At 34.0% G+C, this 20,415-nt stretch overlaps 1 protein-coding gene across 3 annotated transcripts in view; it reads right to left on the reverse strand.

Annotated features, from left to right (window-relative positions):
* Positions 1-20,415, reverse strand: part of htr4 (5-hydroxytryptamine receptor 4) — a 179,163-nt gene that overhangs the window by 103,437 nt on the left and 55,311 nt on the right. For all 3 annotated transcript variants that reach the window (XR_015507497.1, XM_087281511.1, XM_087281512.1), the window contains exon 3: positions 7,862-7,975. Coding sequence is in view for 2 of the 3 variants with exons in the window: in XM_087281511.1 (XP_087137637.1) it covers positions 7,862-7,975 (114 nt within the window). In the remaining variant the exon portion in view is untranslated. The remainder of the gene's footprint in view (positions 1-7,861; positions 7,976-20,415) is intronic.

Consider the following 20,415-nt stretch of genomic DNA (forward strand, 5'->3'; position numbering starts at 1 on the left):
ATGGATAAGATCAAACTTATGACTCCTTTTTAATATTATGATATTTTCATTGAAATCTAAATGTATATTTTCCAGCCATGGGTTGCTTATTAAACACTCCCTTGCCTGAACTTGCCGCGAGTGAGACAAAAAAAATAATAATAAAAGCACATCAGCAGCAAGGAAAAATCAGATGCAATCAGAAATACTCTTTAAAATAATAACATATTAAAAAAAAATCAAAGGTTTGTGGTACAACAACTACAGTAAAGCATTAATTAAATCCTCATTTTCCACAGAGAAAAATAAATCATCCACCCGTATAGTTGAGTAGTGAATGGGCACAAACAAAAATATAATTTGTATCTTTTTCTTAGAAAAAAATATCTTTTTGAAACAAATTTTGTTTGATATTTTTTCTTAATTGGAATGTATGGTTTGTTGGTCAGTTATCTACTACTCCGGGGGGGCCAACCCTGTTACTGGAGAGCCACCTTCCTGCAGATTTCAGTTGCAACCCATATCAAACACACCTGCCTGTAATTATCACGTGGTGTTCAGGTCATTATTAGTTGGTTCAGGTGTGTTTAATATGGGTAGCAACTGAAATCTGCAGGAAGGTGGCTCTCCAGGAAAAGGGGTTGGCCACCCCTGTACTAGATAAACAAGAATAACTTGAGGTGAAATGCTTCAAAACAACTCTGCTATGCTTCAGCGCCAAACCAAGAATTGCTGTTTAACACATTGTGTTTATTGTGCTTGTTAAATAAAAATAATAATCTAGCCTAAATAAAATTAAAGTGAAATATTCACAGTTTCAGAGAAGCCTATATTAAACTGTTTCATTATTAATGACAAATGTGAAAAAGCAGGAAATGCTTTTACAATGTATTCGCAGCACTAATCATGTTTCCAGAACACCTCGGAAGTACAAACTCTGTTGGAAAGATGAGAGAACTCAGAAACTCGTTGTGAGGATGAAGATGTCTGTGCCAGTCTGTTAGATAAATTTACTTAAAACAACTTAAAATTTTAGAAAAGGTAGTTAAAGTTTGCATTATCAATGATTGCTCTTATCCACCCATAAGTAAATATATATGCAGCCTATATTTTGATTACCTAATTACCACTGATTTAATGAAAAAATTATGTACCTATTACACAGTGCCACCCATGTGATGGAACTCGTGAAGAACGAGAACAAAATTAAACATGCTAGACTTTCTGTGATGATGTCATGAAGCGTCGCAGACATGGTGTCAGTTGTCATCAACTATGCCACATTACACAAGAAGAAACAATAGACTCTTGTGTTGAATCGTGCCGAAATTGTGACTAATTCATGTGATCTGACTGAGGTCATAGTTAAGAGATAGTGGCAAGCAACTGAACTCCATTGAGTGATGAAAAAAAAGAAAATTAAAAAATTAATCAGGCTAAATGAGAAGAAAAACAATAATAATTCAATAATAATATGAACACTGCAGCTGGACCATAAGTGTTTCCTCGTGAGCAGAAATTAATAGACACTATTAAATCAATGACTTGTACAAAGCAGTAACACAACATCTAGTGCCTGCTCTATGTGTGTGGTACGTTGCTGATAAGTTGTCATAATGTACGTTCCCCTTGAGAATGTCCAGAGCTCTGGGCAACCTATTAATGAGTAATAAAACTCTTTCTTGAGCTTCTGAACACATGGATCTATATATAGCTCACGGAGAAGCACTAATAGGCTCAAATCATTCTGTCACGTAACCATAACATGGCATAAAATCCGCATACCAGCTGCCTGCGTACGCTATACATCTCTGAAAGAATGCAGAGAGGGGCAATGATTGGCTTTCATGCACGTTTGACGCCAATTCTGAAGAATGAAAAGCAACAGGCATCCGATAATTATGCCATCAGATAGCGTGTCAGTATTTACAAATCACTTTCGAACGCATCATTAAAGCAGAATGGCACCAGATGTTCCATTTGACCCAGCGGAGGGCAGCCTGTTTTAAAGACATTTGTCATTACAGGCATGACATAACATTTGGCACACAACTCGCTCTTTTGCAGACTTCTTAGTAGCACTGGGGAAATGTAGATTATTTTTTCTCATGACTTCTATTATCAGATAAGCATTTCACAGGTGGTGGTATGGAAACACGACCCTTGAGCGAAAGAATCTGGATGGTGTGAGGAAGGGTATAAGCAATTTATAAATCAGAAGGAAAACTTTGTGTGAAAAAAAAGAAGGAATGTATGACGTGTGGCAGGACGTTTTAGTAGATAAGAAACTTAGTGCTGCCTCCAGGCTTGACAGACAATATTACAGCATTTTTAAAGCTCCTTAAACTGTTTATCTCACTATTTATAAGGCATAAAACATGAACAGTCTGTAATATTTATTGATTTTAATTCTTTTTTTACATTATTTAAATGAATAATTATATACAAATAACTTAAGCTAAAAATGAGCCATCATGTAATCTTAAGCGCAGCTTATACTGTATGTTTTGTAATAATCCTGTATGACTGTGGCTTGTCAGACATCATTTACTTGTTCCCGAGATCTCAGTTTTTTTATGCCAGACTAAACTATAATCAAAATATGGACACATAAAAAACTCATCCGAGTTTAACGTCATCTATCAGTGACACATTTAGTAACTCACCTTCTGAAATGATACATCACAGCAAACATAAACAATCTGTAGTGTTTATTTTGCTCACAGCATGCTTTAACAATAAAACTAGAAAAAAATCTGTGCTCCTATTGGTCCGTTTTTATTGATGCTCATTGTTGCTGAAGTCATACAGCAGGAAAGTGTCTGAACTCCTCTGAAACTGCCAGAACGTCATTACAGGGAAAATTTCATTTTCAGATTTTAGTCTCGGATTACAGGAATCTTTTAGGATTTCCCAAAACTGTCTCAGACTACAACACTGTGGCTGAAATAGGACAATGTGACACAACACAACAATTTAACGTTGATTTGTTGCTGTCATTGTTGAAAATTAAATGGCTATCAACATTGAGCTCAGGTGTATACTGTTTACATTGATCGACCATAAGATATTTCTACAACAAAACCACGTGTGTCAAATTCAGTTGATTGCACATAATCTGGAAAGGCAGCATTTTTCTGTAGAGAAAGCTGAACCTTTGAGAAGAGTTTAATCTCCGGTTAATCAACAGAGTTGGCAACGGGACAATGTGAGTGATTGGCTGCGAGTGGCCCAGCCAGACCCCTGACTTACAGAAGGCCCTGTTTACACTACTACGTTTTAGTTTTAAAATGCAAAATTTTTGCTACGGTTACACCATCCGTTTACACAACCCCTGAGTTTTTGAGCCCTGAAAACAGAGCGTTATGGAAATGCTGGAGAGGCCGCTTTGGTTTTAAAATGCTGCTGCTCCGTGTCAGTGTGGATAGGGGAAAAGGGAGACATCTGAAGGCGTGGCTGCAGACATTCTGATTAAGGCTTTTCCTCAATATTAAGTACACAAAGTTCAGTCTTGAATCCTTTTCTTCTAAGTTCAGACTTCACAAGTTTGATATGAAAAACAAACTCCCGAGGACACGTTAGGTAAATCTTCAAAGGCAACAGTGTACATTAAACCCAGTGTTAATAATTTATGCCAGAACACGCCGGCACCTGATTTTATAGATCCCCCTCTTCAACCGCCCTCCTATAACATAACTGCCTCCTTTCATTTTCATTAAAAAATATGAAACATACCCTGTCTCTTTTGCTGAATATCAGTTTTAATAATCAAAAATGGAAATCAATACTACAATACGTTTATACAATAGGAAATACTTTAAAGGCAAACAATCGCTCATTATGCAAAATCAGTGTACATAAATTATTATATTAACTTATATTTGGCTCAGACAAAACACGTTACCTGAGAACAACTAATAGATTCAAAATACAGAAGAGTCATTAAAGGCAAGATGAATTAAATATCATGTATAACAACTATAGTGAGATGAGGGTCCAACGGTAGATGCTTGATGAACTGTCTGACGTGCGCTGCTCTCACCTGAGGAGGTAGAGCACCCGCTGATTGCCTGGAGCTCAGACCATACCTGTCAACCCTCCCATTTTTCCCAGGATTCCGCTATCATCCCGTAAAGGTATTTTCCTGTATTTCTCCCGTATTTTCAGTCTTTCTCTAAACAGCCGAGCCTCCCTATACGCAACCCATACCGCCGAACAAACCAAGGGTCGCCACATGCTCTAAAACGTGAGTCTTCTGTGCTTTCGCTTTGTTTAGGAATGAAAACACTTATAAATAAATACTAAAAACGGCGCGATTCCATTTCCTTTTGATTACAGGTGCCGTTGCCCATCCTAAACAATCCTCAAAACAGTCATATAATGTTGCATCCCTTTTTATGGTGGGCATATCCCTTATTTTCACATCCCAATGTTGACAGGTATGGGTATAGGGTGAATGGAAAACTTTTCAGAAACGCTAGGTAAAACACCAGTGTGGATGTGGTTCGTTTTCGTTCTAAAATGCTGTTTTAGAACTAAAACGCCTTAGTGCAAAAACGGGGCCTTAAACTCAAGTAAACATCTCTGGAGAGATCTTAAAACTGTCAGTGCACCAATGATACCCCATCCAACCGGATGGAACTTAAGAGGTACAGCAAAGAAGAACTAGAGAACCTGCATTAAAACAGTTGTGACAGGATTGCAGTGTCATACTCAAAATGACTGTAAGCTGTAAATGGTGCAAAGGCAGAGATTTGGAGAGATTGGCAGACAAAGTTTTCATTGGGGAGTATTGTTTGTAGAATTTTAAGGAAAATAATGAATTTAATACATTTTGGAATAAAGCTGCAGCATATTAAATTGTGGAAAATTAAAGCTGTATAATCACTTTCAGGATACACTGTAAATGCACTATAAATGCATAGTGTTTTTCGACTTAATTTTTTCTAAAGTATTCAAATTTAAATTTAAATGATTTAACTATTATCTCAATTTTATACAATAATAATAATAATGATAAAGTAATTATTTCATGAGACAAAAAACAAAAAACAAAACAAAAAAAACACTAAGAGTTTGTTAACAAGTATGCAGTATTAAGCCAGAAAACAAAGAACAGCAATGTAACAGTTAACAGTCAATGGTCAAACAATTTAACCATGTTACTTATTCATGCCTCAGTGCATTTTGGGAATCCCAGCACTCTGGGGAAATCCGTATCTCTTCAGTTCATAAATTCTTTTAGAAGTTATAATAGAAAGCAGCTTCTATATATACATAGCTTATATATATACACACACATGTTATAGGATAATATATAGTTTTATTTACAATGGAAGTAATCTTTTGGATTCCACATATTGAATAAATCATACTGTAAAAGTTTAAAATATTAAATTAAAAGATTTTAATTTATAGGAATCACTTTATAATGTCAATAGAATAAGCTACCTTTAAAAAGTTCTTTCTTTTACAATATCAGTGGCTTCCTCAGAATGGTATGCAGGGTTAGCGCTTTCCAGATTGAGATGATGCGAGTGATAAAGTGTGGGTGGAGATATGGAACTTGAGCAAAACAACCACTGCTCCTTCCGTCAGACATGCACTATTTCTGTAAATAAAGCACTCTGAGCTTCATTCAACCAGTAGCATTCATTGATGCATAAAACAATTGCTGTATAGTTTTCTAAGAACCCAGCAGGACTCCAAAGGAGTAATTAACAAGCTGCTAATTAGCCACTGAAATGAAACCCATAGAGGCTATGTATAACTGTTTATGAGCTGGTGAACTGCTAGACTAATGAAAAAAGTCCACTGTTGCCAGTTGCCAGTTAAACAATGATGAGCTTGTACACTCATTTATTATAATTAACCATTAACCTGCGCATTATGTGTGAAAGACAAGAGTACATGCTGGAGGAGTGTTCGGATGGCCTATTTTAAGGACATTTATCTCAACATCATGACATAACATTCAGTATCCGTTTGACACTGTGTGTAACCTTGATGAATATAGATACATTTTCTTCATGGCATGCTGCTTAATGGAGGCTTGAGACACAACGGAGCCATACAATATTTATAGAGCTCAAAGTAAAGCCTCTTGGAGTGAAACATTTCATTTTTGCTTGCTTCTAATAAATATTCTTGCTAATAATTAATATTAAGTCTTTTAATAGAAAAAAATGTATTTTAATTAAATTGATGCTTAAACATTATCATCAAACTCAAAATCAAAATGTGACAAAGATATTTTTAATTTCTTTCTAAATACTGTAGATCAAGTAAAGTCTGTTCTTTTCAACCTTCTGTTTATATAACATTTTAAAATTTAATGAAAGTTTCTACAAAAGTATTAATGTAATATTATTATCATTATTATTATTATTAAATGAAAAGTAAATGTTTCTTGAGCAACAAATCAGCATATTAAGGTCCATTTGGATGGGACTAGTTTTCTTCAAAGGTTAATTTAAGTTTCACAGAATAAAACATTCTTCGTCAAACTCAGAAATCCTAAACCTGATTCTAAGATCCTAATCCCATTCGTGTTTTGGGGTATACATAAAGCATCATAGCTCTGACTAGCACAAGTTTCTTTGTTTGTGCATGTAACCTTGATTACAATTAATAAAGGTAACCACAAAGTAATCATAGTTTTGTTATACTACCCCTATCTTAATCATAGTATTTGGGTTAAAATTGTGACTAACGGTTATAAAAAAGTTATACATTTTAAAACCACTTCTTAATCTTATTGGAGTCACTATAAATAGCCAGTTCTATAAAATCCTGGAAAGTTTAGGTATGCTCCTCCTTTTGAGACGAATCTGTAAGATTTAAATTAAATAAATCAATAAATTTTCCTTTTTAATTTTAACAAATTTGATTATATTTTAATTTAATCAATGAGTATGTTAGTAAACAAGCACCTCACATTAGCTATAGGGGGAGTGGAAAGACAGAGATAGAGCCAATTTGGTCAGTTACACCTCAACTATTTACGAGAAGTGCCATGGAATTTTTTAATGACCAGAAAGTCAGGACCTAGTTTAACTTCTCATTCAATAGACAGCCCTCACTGACAGTATAGTGTCCTATTCACTTTACTGGGGCATTAGGACTCACACAGACCACAGATTGAGTGCCCCCTGCTGGCCTCACTAACACCACTTCCAACAGCAACCTAGTTTTCTCATGTGGTCTCCCATCCAGGTACTGAGCAGGCTCAGCCCCGCTTAGCTGCAGTGAGTAACCGGTCGTGGGCTGATATGTCTTTGGCCAGATGAATAAAAAATCAAAAACACATTTCTTATTTATCACTTATTAGTTGCGTATTACATCATGAAAAACGAAATAAACTGAAATTTATTAACAAATAATACATTTATACATGTTTTCTTGCTCTAAAAAGGTTAAAAACAAAGACATTAAGAAAACTTGATAAAATTATGTAGTAATTAATTAGTTAAAATGAGTCTTAAAATGTTTTAAATCTCTCCTGACACATATTTTAAACTTTATTTTCCACATTTTTTTATTGTATTTTGCATTGTTAGCTGTGTATTTGTGCTGTTTTCTCGGTTGTGATCCTTGCTTGTAAAACTTACGCTTAAAGGCATTGTACAAAACAAATGATTATTTTAATAAAATTTAAATTATGTAATAGCAGTCTTTTATTTTAAAAAACTGCAGAATCAGAGGAAACTGCATAACGAGAACAGCCCCATCCCTTGTCTAGCATTTAAACTACATAACCAGAAAAAAGAATTACCTCCAACATGAGTCATGTCAGTTCACTTGAGCTGCACAAATGAAATGCTAAAAAGGGATGTTTTCTCCTGGGGTGACAGATAAGTGGTGAGTGATGGTGGTTTCTAACCTGAGCTGCCGGTCCTTACAAACGGCCACCATCACCAGCAGGTTCCCCAGGACGCTCATGAGCATAACCAGTGACAGGAAGCTGATGAGAGCAACCCTCTTCGCCAAGCCGTTGCTGTGATAACAGAGAAAAGACACAGACATATTGAAAACAGTTGATCGGATAGAAGGAAGAAAATACTGATAAGTGTCACAGTCCTAAAGAGATTTAGCGGGACTGACAATAGCACAGACGTTTCAGACAATAGTGTGGCAATGATTTCTTTTAATTATGTTTAATGTATTGAAAGTATGTTTGATTTGCTAATTATTATATGTTGACATTTAAGTCACTTCAATTCCCATGGAAACAGCAGCGTAAGAGAAGTGGACAGGAATAGAAAGTACATTGCCCACTCAGTGAGGTCGGAAAAAAAAGACAATTCCTTCTTGTGAAACAGATTTTCTTTATGTTACTGATGACGTGAATCTCACCGACATTGTTTCGAATGAATTGTGCTGTAATGAATAAAAATGATGCTTCGAACATTTCTGTTTCTGATATCAGTGTTTGTCTGCAGTTTCTTGTTTCTATGTGTTTTTTTGCACTTGTAAATAAAAACATAAAAAACTACAATAACGATGCTATAAAGTTTAATATTTGATGATAAAATGCATTGTGAGAATAGAGTACTAGTTTATATTAGCCATACAAAAATACAGTAAAATATGCTTCGTGTAAAACCTCCAAAATCTAATTTTAAATGTATTAAAATAGCAGCTATTTTAATTGGCAACAATATTTCACACTTTCGCTGTATTTTTAATCAAATAAATGGGCCTTAGCGAGTATTAAAAAACCTAATTCATTTCAATTATTAGTTTAATCAGGTTTGTTTAATCAGGGTTAATGATAAACTGTGCAAAACTGTGGCTTTTTGTAAGTGTAATTCACATCTTTGAATGGAAACATAGCTAATGTGACTCTATTCAAGCTCACAGTCAGAAGCGAGCCAAACTTCTCATTCTTGCTCTTTACCTCCATAAAATGTTTGAACATCCATTTCGTGTGAATAGTTGAATACTACACATAATACTACAGTATAGCAAATTAATAAAAAAGATATATATATATATATATATATATATATATATATATATATATATATATATATATATATATATATATATATATATATATATATATATATTCTGTCTGGTTCTTGAATCTGATTGGCTGATAGCAGTGCAATATTCTGCTAATAACAGCACTCATACTGCCTCTTCACTCTTTACCCTGGTGTATTACTCTGCCCACATAGAGCAACAAGCAGAGGACACTCTACAGTTTGACAAATAATGCTGTTGTTGGGCAACATTATGTACTTTGGAGGCTTTTCTAGCCGAGAACAGTTGTTTAGACTGCGACTATGCAGTTTTTGTCTTTATAATTTTTAGAATTTCGGAGCATCAGATTTAGTGCATATGCCACCTTCAGTCAGACTGAGCAGACCAAAGAAAGTGATGGTTGACATTTCGTCACAAGATGATGACAAAGACTGCATAATAGGTCCTTAAGGGCAAAAACAGCATTTTTTCAGTGTAAGTTTCAAACTACAGCAGAACAAATCATTATAAATCAGGTAATTGACATTCTGAGTCAATCTTTAAGATCTGTTGTATTTTGTAGTGCTGTATTTATGCCACAGAAACTGGTAGTTTCTGCGCTGCTATGACTTTTTCTGGGTTAATTAATGTGATATCACGATTTCTACAGAGAAATACTGGGAAATCTCTGTAGACTGATGGCATTTCATGTTGTTCAGCTTTATAATCTTCAAATGTCAGCAAAATCACCTGTTTTGTCGTCACTTTAGACATTATGCTAGAGAATCATTCAAATAGCTCTAAAGTGATGTTGGTAAAGTGACATCAGCTGCAGATGTGTATGAATGGTGGAAGAAAATAGTGGTGGGAGAAATTTTTCTCTCTCTTTTACGTTTGGAGCTCTCTATGTTTGATTTTCTTTTTTATATACAGAATTATGTATGCCTTACACCAGTGCCGATAAACAGCCATATTGCACTGCTACTCATGTGGTATTGCTCATATATATATATATATATATATATATATATATATATATATATATATATATATATATATATATATATATATATATATATATATGTATATTTATTTATTTATTTTTACTTTACTTTAAAACATTTAAAGGGATGTGTTGTGGGCCAGAAAAATGGTTTGTTGATCAATGGACAAGACCATGCCATGCATTAGTACTGTAAGTATATTTTTACCGACAGTATTTTTTATATATTATAAAAATACATATAAGTATTCATTGATGCTATAATTATTTTCATTCGATAATAAATATTACTATATACTATAGTGAACCTACTTTATATTAGATCAATAGAAAGAAAAAAAGTAGAAAAAATACCTCTCACACAACCTACATAAACAGCAAAGTAATTCTTCTCTGACATCGTGTTTTCCCTCAAGACTGACACTGACTATGTAATTGTAGGCTAAAGCCTGTTATTGTGACTGCAGGCTCTAGGAAGAGGTATAACCCCCTGCTGCACATTAGACACAAATGAACGGCAGGGAATTTGAGATAACCGATAAAGACTCGGCTCAACCGCACAACATCTGACACTTCTTTTGTTCATGAGCTATAAAGCTCTGCCTGTCTAAACACATAGTGCAAATCTCAACAGTTATGTGTTGATTTTCCTGTGATTGTCTTGTCATGTCTAAAGTCAGTTTGTGGTTTCAAGAGACAAATTAGTGCGAAGTAGACAAGACATGACAGTATCAAATGCCAATAGTGACTTTTATTAACTAATCTCTTGTGAGCTGCTATTTTCTGTGACAATATATTGTTAGTTTCCCAAGTTGCCTATTATCCTAAAATGAAATACTCTACATTAGTTTTGTGTTTATTACAGCATGGCTCAAAACCACAGGATTCAAGTGAGACATGTCAATAGACTGATAATATAATGTTACACACTTTAAAAACATCTCTTAACACTTTAAAGTTTCTGTATTTAATGATTCACAAGCATACTCTGTTTATTTATGGTTGTGAATTGCATACTGTTAACTTTTGATGCTGAAAATTCAACTCTACAGTTTAACAAAGTGACTTTTATTGACAATTTCTTAGTTTGAAATATTATAATGTATAAGGAATAATACATATAGAAAAATATGTTTGTATAATAACTGGCAGAAAATGTACTTGCAGTTAATTACAAGATTTTTGTACCGTCATTTCCAACACCAACCTAGACAATATATCACTTTACTATTAAAAGTGTCAATAAAAGTCACTTGTTTCAAATTTTTCAAAGTTAAAAACATTGTTGTTGGAAGATAGATCAAGGTCCCATAATGCAATTCAAAAGCATAAATGAAGAGGGGCAATAAAAATAAAAACACAAATTATAAAATAAATATAAAACCTGCTAATTTAACTGATATTTTTTACAGTGCGTGTGCCAAGAGTTTACGAACAAGAGTTGCAGTAAAAATAGTCTCTTGGGTGATGTAAGAAGATACTTATATGTCCTTCAAATTTGACTGGCAGGATAAAATGAGCACATTCCCCTAGAATAAAACATTTTTTCCATATCATTGAACATAAGCCTGAAGTCCATGCATTCTGCAATATTGCTGTCAATATGTGAAGCCATTAAGCTTGCACTGGATTGCGTGTTTTTTCTTGCAATTGTGAGCTTCCATCTCACAGTTCTGAGTTTTTTTACTGCTACTTTTTATATAAAAATTTCAGCTTTTTTAAATGCACTCATATCTTTCAATGCACTCATATCTTGAAATTCAAATGTTTTCTTACATGAAAGATTCTGTAAATTGACAGTAAATTTAAACTGTAAAATTCTGTGAATGAAACAATTCAGACTTGAACAAACTCGGAGTTGAAACATGTAAACAAAATAGAGAATTGGAAACTCAAAATCTAGTTTATGTTATGTTTTCTGTGCAATGTTATATTTATATAGTATATATCTTGATGCTGACATTCTGAATTGTGAGAAAGAAAATCAGAACTGTGAGATAGAAACAAATTTCCATACATCTGAATTTTATTTGGAAGCACACACCCAAAAAATCTTTTCAATGGCTCAATCTGACACCAAAGCATTTATGCACTATTAAACTGAAATGATCATGACATGTTTTGCTGCTTTAACTTATTTTGATAAGATACTTTTAATCATTTTAACTTTTGTTTTAAGTCGCTTTAAATTATGCAAGTTGAAAAGACCTTTGGAGTTAATGTGCTTCAACTTAAAAATTCAATCAATCAATCAATCAATCAATCAATCAATCAATCAATCAATCAATCAATCAATCAATCAATCAATCATAATTTAATAATACTTGCTCAGTCTGTAAGATATACAACAAATAGTATGCTAAGGTATATCACAAATAGAATATGCACAGAACCATATCTATGAATAAACATGCATCTATAAAAATTCTCATAATTATACATCTCATGTCTTCTAAACTGTTAAGTTCAGGACAGTGAGTATTTACTAAATGTTAGGATATAATGCTTTGTTTTTAAATATGTTATAATGAAGGCAAGAAATCTTACAGAAGCATTATTGCTTCCAAAAGTTGGATATGCCCTGGCTGGTTGTGTGCTTTAGAACACAGGTAATGGACATTTAATTAAATATGTGAACTGGATGGTAATGTTGACAGAAACAGGATTCATGTAAACACAACTTTCAGGATCTAAAAATCAGATGAAATGCATTCTGACTGATAAAAATGAGTGCATGCAAACATACCATATCTGTGCATGCAGGATGTCGCATGACATCCAGGCTATTCTAAAAATGCACAACATCTTTCAAGACCTACAGTATCTCTAGAGCTTTGCCTCATTCCACTACCCAGAGTCTTAAGTAAAAAAAAAAATAAATAAATATAAATCTGTCTGAATGGTCCCTAAGGCAGCATGTCCAATACAATGTCACAAAAACAACTTTTGACAAGCTACAGAGCTACACATTGGATGAAATCAGGTGTAAACATGTTCTTGGCAAGACAAAGAAAGAGAGAGATAGAGAGAGAGAGAGAGAGAGAGAGATAGATAGAGAGAGAGAGAAATGTAATACTGTCTTTTCTGCTATCACACTTTTAAATAAATAGACTAAAATTTAGAAAAACAGTTTCAAAGGCTCAACAATAGAGCAGTGACCAAAAGTGTAGTCCCGATTAAACCATCAAAATGAGAAACACAATTTATTGGAATGAGAAAAGGAAAATGCTATATGATTTAGGTATTAGCTATTTTAATTTAATAGAAATACTTCTATATTAAGCTGTTTTGACACAATCTACTGTACATTGTAATTTACTCTATATAAAAAAAAGGTGAACTGAATTAAAGGGCACAATAAGGGCCCTATCATACACCCGGCGCAATGTGGCGCAAGGCGCGGCGCAATACTTGTTTGCTAGTTTCAGCTTGGCGCAAGAGTCGTTTTGAGGCGTTGCGCTACGCTGTTTAAATAGCAAATGCATTAGCGCTCATTTGTGCATCCATAGGCGTTCTGGTCTAAAAAGGAAGGCGTTCTGACGGCTGGTGCGTTGCTATTTTGAGAAACTTAAATAGATTTTTCATTAGACTAAAACAATCCCTGTCTAAACTCAGGCGCAGAGTGCTTAATACGCACAAGAGAGCAATAGGCAAATATCTTTACATATGAAAAAATTTAAATATTAAAGATATATATAGGATACAATTAAAATAGATATAAATATTAAGGATTAAAATGTTACAAAACATTATTTTCTAGCCTACATAAATATGAAAAATAACTGCTTTTATGTCTTCTTTATCTCGGGAGGCTTTTTCAGTTCATTCATAACAATTTGCTTTTGTATAATGTTATTATTATTAGCAGTATTATTTATTATATCCATATTTATATTTGTTTTATTAAAAACAAGCTTAGATCTGCCCACCTGTCAGGTTTTAGACCATAAGGGGCACAGCATGTGTTTTAGGATATAACTTAGGTTTTTGAACACACTTCGTTATTATTGTTAATTTATTTGTTTGCTGGAAATTAGAACTGAATTTAGAAATAGTTTTGAAACGAATATTTGCGCTTAACAAACGCAATTAATTATTTATAAACTAATTGATGTCCGTGCGTAAAGGTTTCCCTATCCAAGAGCGAAAGTGAAAGTGATCCATTATCTTTAATTATCACGCAGTAGATGCTCTGTTTAACAGTTTTCTGTTAAAAAAAAAAAAAACTGTTAACTGTTAACTGTTTGCTAATGAAATGCTCAGTTTGTCCACTTACTTTAGGTCCTGTAAATAGCGAATGCGCTTATGGCACGACGCAGCTGGCTCTTAAAGGTAATGGGAGAAGTGACTCTAATTGGTTTATTCTCAAAACACACCTATAACTCATTAAGAAAATAAACTCAACCCTTTTAGACCATGCGCCATGGCGCAAAGCGGATTTTCCCATCCTTAAATTAGCAAAAATGCGTTCTGACACGCCCTGAAAGTGTTTGCGCCCTGCGTTTTGCGCTCTGTGCATGGACCATCAAAATAGAGCCCTCAGTCTCTTTTTTTTTATTTCCTGACATTAAAATAGGATCCAAATTAGGGCTTCACGATAAATCGAAAAAAGATCCTGATCTCGATTCGACCATACATACGACCTTAATTCAGCTTTCCTACGATTCCGCCAATTATATTTTCAAGGTCAGAAGAGAAGCAAGGCAGTCGCACTAGTCTTTACAGCAACATTGCCACCTTCAAATGGTGTTAAAAGTGCCACATACTGTATTTATAAGGTATAACTCAGCCAAAAATGTCATTTCTGTCTTTACTACCGAGAATGCGCTCATGTACGCATGATGCCTACTTTAGTGAGCAGAACCTGCATCAGAACCTGTTGAACAGAGCGATCGTTTGAGGGTCGTGCTGGAGGTTTGATTTGCATGAATGTGTTTTTTCTCACAGTGACAGCGGCCATATGAGCCGCACTTGGAAATGAAAGTGAAGCCGGCGTGCACTTTATTTAAATGATCATATCGCATTTTAGAGTTATGATTATGACAAGCATTTGATTAGTTTTTTTTTCTTTCATAGCCAACACATAATGTTGTGCAAAAAAATAAATGTTTTGCAGTGTCAGTATAGCTACTCTAGCTTATAATGTTGAATATAATGCAAGAAGGAATCTGATAATGACAAAATTCTAATTTTATCAGTAAAACCAATGGTCTAATAATGTTGTCAATCACAGATGACAAGCACATGTCTTAAACATAATAATTCAACTTTATAGTTATGAATAGTTATATTCTGATATCATAATTTTACTGTGAATTAACAAACAGGAAATATTGAAAGTCTGTTCAAGTCTACCAAAATTGAGCATTAAGCAACAGTAGACCTATACATAGTCATGATAATATTATAGTTGTTTCACCCTATGTTTGAGAATGAACAATAATAATAGGCTAATCATATTAACCATTATTTTACATTTACAGAATCGCAAGAAAATTATGATCTCGATTTTAGCAAAAAAAAAAAATAAATAAAAATCGTGATTCACATTTTTGCCAGAAATGTGCAGCCCTAATCTAAATCCCTCTCATTTTGAGGCCCACCGCAAAGTGTGTGCGATTTCCCCACTCACTGAACATGTATAATCATATTAACAAGACAGGATGTGTGCCAAGTAACTGGGATTAAAAGATCTGTTCAGCTCTCTGTGATCATCAATCATCATCAAATATGATCAAGAATGGTTATAACAAGTTTAAAATGTTTTTAAAACAGTGCATGCTTGTAATGAATCACAGTGATTTTACAGTCTTTATCACCACAGCCGCATGTTAGCACAGTTATAAAAGAAGATGCTTCAATCCTTGATTGTAGGTGTTAAATCAGGTTTATTTGTACATTAACATAACAGATTTCTATACAGCTGTGGATATTAATGTGTATTCTGTCACATGCGTGAACTTTGTAACTAAATTGTGCGTGACTCATCGTTCTCATGGACTCATTAACTCCACAATAAATACATCAAAGAATCATAGGGAAAGTTCTTACTGTAATATGTCTCACAAATTTTATGTGAGATCTGCTTCCTTCTGCTTCCAATCTGACGCCACCGAGGCGGAGATTGAGGCACACTCTGACAGACATGTGGGAACGGTGGGCGGGGAGAACTAGCATTAAAGGCACAGGCCACAAAAACAGCTACAAATTGGCCAGAGCTGAAAATTACAAACTTCTGAAAGCTATAATAAATAATCTGATGGGTGTTTTGAGCTGAAAATTTACAGACACACTCTGGAGATGCAGAAGATTTATATGTAATCTTGAAAAAGAGGGTAAAATAGGTGCCCTTCAAAATTAACTGATAGAATGCTTGAGTAAGGCAAAGGCGAGCTACAGCTGATAATGAAAAATTGGTTGCTTTTACAATGTAGAAAGATAAGCTTACCAAAACTATAGTATTGTATACACAATTATTTATATTTTATTATTTCTCTCAAGTATGTGATTGGCAGCCATTCTGCTTCTCAATAAGCCTGTTTCCTTGCTTATCACAAATGAAACCATTGAAATGCAGAGCACATACAGAGGTTTTACATCGCCGAGCAGAACTATGCTATAATATCCGCTTAGAAAATTGCTATCGGGATATGGGTGTGTGCAAGAATATGCTCATGTCACGATTCAGGATTAATCATGATTCAATGCAATATTATCATAATATTTTAAGGTGACACAAAAAAGAGGGTTTAAAATGATTGACTTCTAAGACAAATGATGAAATAAAATTAGATCTGGACATGAATAGACCTGAACTTGGTCCCTCGTTCCTACTGCACAGGGGAAAAGTGTGGCAGAAAAATATTCATAAACCTAAAACTAAAAATAAAGAATGATGTTGGACACATTTGCTTGCACTCTGTCACTGACTACATATAATTAAGCCCCTTTTTACAGGTAAAATCCGACATCTGGCATTATCAGGGTCCCTCTTGCATTGTTAACATAACATCCAATTTTATATACAGTAGTTTAATGCAGTATGCTGTCAGCTAAACCTTTATAACCTTTTTTTCCCCCTCAATGCAGTAAAATTGTGGTTTCAATGAATACAGACAGTAATTGGATCTCCTACAGACAAATCATCCACAAACAGACTCTCTCGTATTGGCCTTCCTCATCTGATATCAATGCCCTTATGATAAGAATAAACTAAGTACCTTGAATAACCATACAGCAAAAACAAAATCTCAGTTACAACATGTATGAGAGCTTCATATGATCCATGCAATCAATTCAAGTTCTAATTGCAAAGTGCATCAAATGACTACTCCCAAACTAAGGTTTCAAGTAAATATCATTTGAGAATTGGCATCGCAATGTGTGTGCTTTCAATAGTCATATCGCAAGATATACAACGTTGAGTTGGGATTATAGATGACCAGAAACCACAAGTCAAAAAAGGTGAGATTTGTGGAGATTATAAGCATGACAGAGTGACTATGTAGGCATTTTACTATGTAGAGCATAAAGATTCATTTTATTGAACAATTTCTATAATAGACTATATGCATTGTTAATTTACATTTAAATTATTTGATTTCTATAACTGAATACTGTTAGACTCTCTGTAAGTCACTGTTTATTTCACTTTAATATTTGCTTCATTGTGGTTATTTATGATTGTATTTTGTATGTGTATATATATATATATATATATATATACACATATATATATATATAGATTATTTTTTTAAATCTAGATTATTCCAGATAAATTTTGTAATTATTCTAGATTAATCTAGATTAAAATGGATCATTTGATTTCTGCCGAAGGCATTCAGAATATGTGTGCTACCCAAATAATAAGTCTTTAAGAACGGGTTTCTAAAGTCAGGTGGCGTATTAGCCCAGAGGCTAATCTCCTGTTTCCAAAATGCATCACAAACTGCTTGAGAAACTGTTCTACTATGATAATTGGTGATGAAAATAAATGATGTTCAATAAGATGTACTTGTGTTTACTAACTGTTTATTCAGTTTAACATGAATTTTAAACTGTAGGCCTACATAATCTGAAAACAGCGATTTTTGATTACCTTAATCTGACTAAAGTCATAACTGAACTAAACAGAAATGCAATTAAGACGTGAAGTATGCATATGTTAGGGTATTATTGAAGTAATCACTGCAATCAAACTATTACCGTCGGGAAGGACTTTTCGCCATATTTTCCGACAAGATCGACAAACATGGCTTTCAGTAAAGGACATACCGCACACACACACACACACACAAGCACACACCACGAAATGCGGAACTTTTTTTCTTTCCATTTGGCGTAAACTTCATAACACTCTGACCAGTCCTTAATCCTTATCTGCGTCTAATACCCCAGTTTGTCACGGGTGCATGAATAAAACATTCATGAGTTAAAGTGAAACTGCCAAACTGCACCCAAAATTACAGAAAACTCTTGCATGAAAGCACTGTAAGTAAACACCTTGATTATATAATTGTCTATTAAGGCAAATAACTAGATAACAGATGTCCATGTAAGCGTAGTCTGTATGTCTTGAAAGTAAGTGAAAGATCCGGAAGGGCATCCTGCTTATTTGATTCAGAAGGGATCTTTTTTTGACAGATGGCTCACCTTTTCAGGTATACATCCGCACTAAAATATCAAGGTGAAAGTCATCATAGCTTGCGTGGAATAGACCCAGCTCCCAACCCAACTTTGAGAATAGATTAACGGCAATAGTTTTTTCTATCACGCAATAAGAGCCTCGCATTAATGCAGCACGTTAACGCCGATAATGGCCCACTATATGTGTGTGTGTGTGTGTGTGTGTGCAGCCAAGCAGCCTTATTTTATATGGTTACTTAATAGGGTAATTTCACCCAAGTCTTGAAATTTTGTCTCATTTACTCACCTTATGTTATTTGAACATATGCCTTTACAGCAGTAAACCATAAATCTGTCACCATGAAATCTAAAATCATTGATAAAGTCATTGTGTCTCTTCAGAAGATTAGATTTTTGATTAGACTGTGTAAGTAATTAGTTTTACAATGCCTTTATTACCTTTTGTTAGGACTTCAGATCAACAGACAGAACTTTAGGCTTAAAAGAAAATCTTCATTTTTTGAAGGGTTCAGATGCAAAAAACAAAAAACAAAAAAAAAAACTGTGACATCTGTAATTTTTACCTAAAATTGGCATTTTTTAGCATTAGCATTCACTTTTGTGTGGGTTCAGTAAATACACTTTTATGGCAAAGGATAGCTATATTTTTGCCTTTAAAAGAAATTAACTAAACATAAACAAACTGCAGGACATTGAGAAAAATGCACATTTTAAAATAAATTTTTAGTTGGCACTTACAGGTTTTTGCCACTGTTTATTTGTGTTTGAATATAATAACCAAACTTTTGTATTGTTATTTGCAGTAAATGCTTTTTTATTCGGAATGTAATGATTTATTTTGTTAAATGCGAAAGCCTCAATTAAAGATACAGTCATCAAATGCAACTTTTAATATAAGACACAGCCAATGCCATCTGTGTTATAAATCAGCTCAAATCATTAAATGTTTTAAATGACAGGACGGAATCACAGTCTGAAAAAACAAAAAGTTCCTGCCCATCATATCTTATGCAATTTTCTGGAAAATCCATCAACTCTTCCTCTGACCTTTGTCACATAGTATCATTCAGTAGACTAATAAAGGGAATAAAACAAGTGATGTAATTTTGCTTTCAGGTTCACACGTGTCCTACAGTAGAGTTAGTGTTATCATATTAACTACAAACATGATCCATTAACTGTTTGGCACCCAAAAGCATGTATTTCGAACAACATTAATTTGATTAAATTTCTTTTAAAAATGTGCACAATTTTCCTCTGGTTAAAGGAAATTATAAATTAATAAATTAAAAAATAAATTATAAATACAAAAAATAATTTGTTATTAAAGTATGTTGTCTCAATAATGTGAAGTGTTCAATCTCCATCGATTGAGGAAATCAAATGCGCTAAAGAAAGAAAACCTTAGAGAGACCAAATCAATGCCTGCAGATGGCTGTTCACTCTGTTGTGTACACGTTATGTGTGTGTGTGTGTGTGCAATGTCTAGAGAAACCTTTGACCCAGAGTGTGTAATTGAACTGAGGGTGCAATCAGAACATAGCGGCTCAATCAAAGCACTCAGTGATATGACCCTATGGGTCATTCAGTACACGCTGACCCTTTGGTTGGCTTCAGCTGCAAAGCACCAGATTTCAAGACAACATGATGGAATGCTTTCTAATTTCTCATTTACGCTAATTAGTAGCTTTTGTGTCACAACTGCTTATTACACAAATCTGAAAAAGAGCTTTGATGTGAAAACTAAATGAAGTAGACGGTGTATTTATTTTAGTAACTTTAAAAGTTTAAGTGAAGTAGTACTAACATTTCTGAAATTA

The sequence above is a fragment of the Danio rerio genome, chromosome 14, assembly GCF_052040795.2.
Source record: "Danio rerio strain M-AB ecotype USA chromosome 14, GRCz13ab, whole genome shotgun sequence".
Taxonomy (NCBI): Eukaryota; Metazoa; Chordata; class Actinopteri; order Cypriniformes; family Danionidae; genus Danio; species Danio rerio.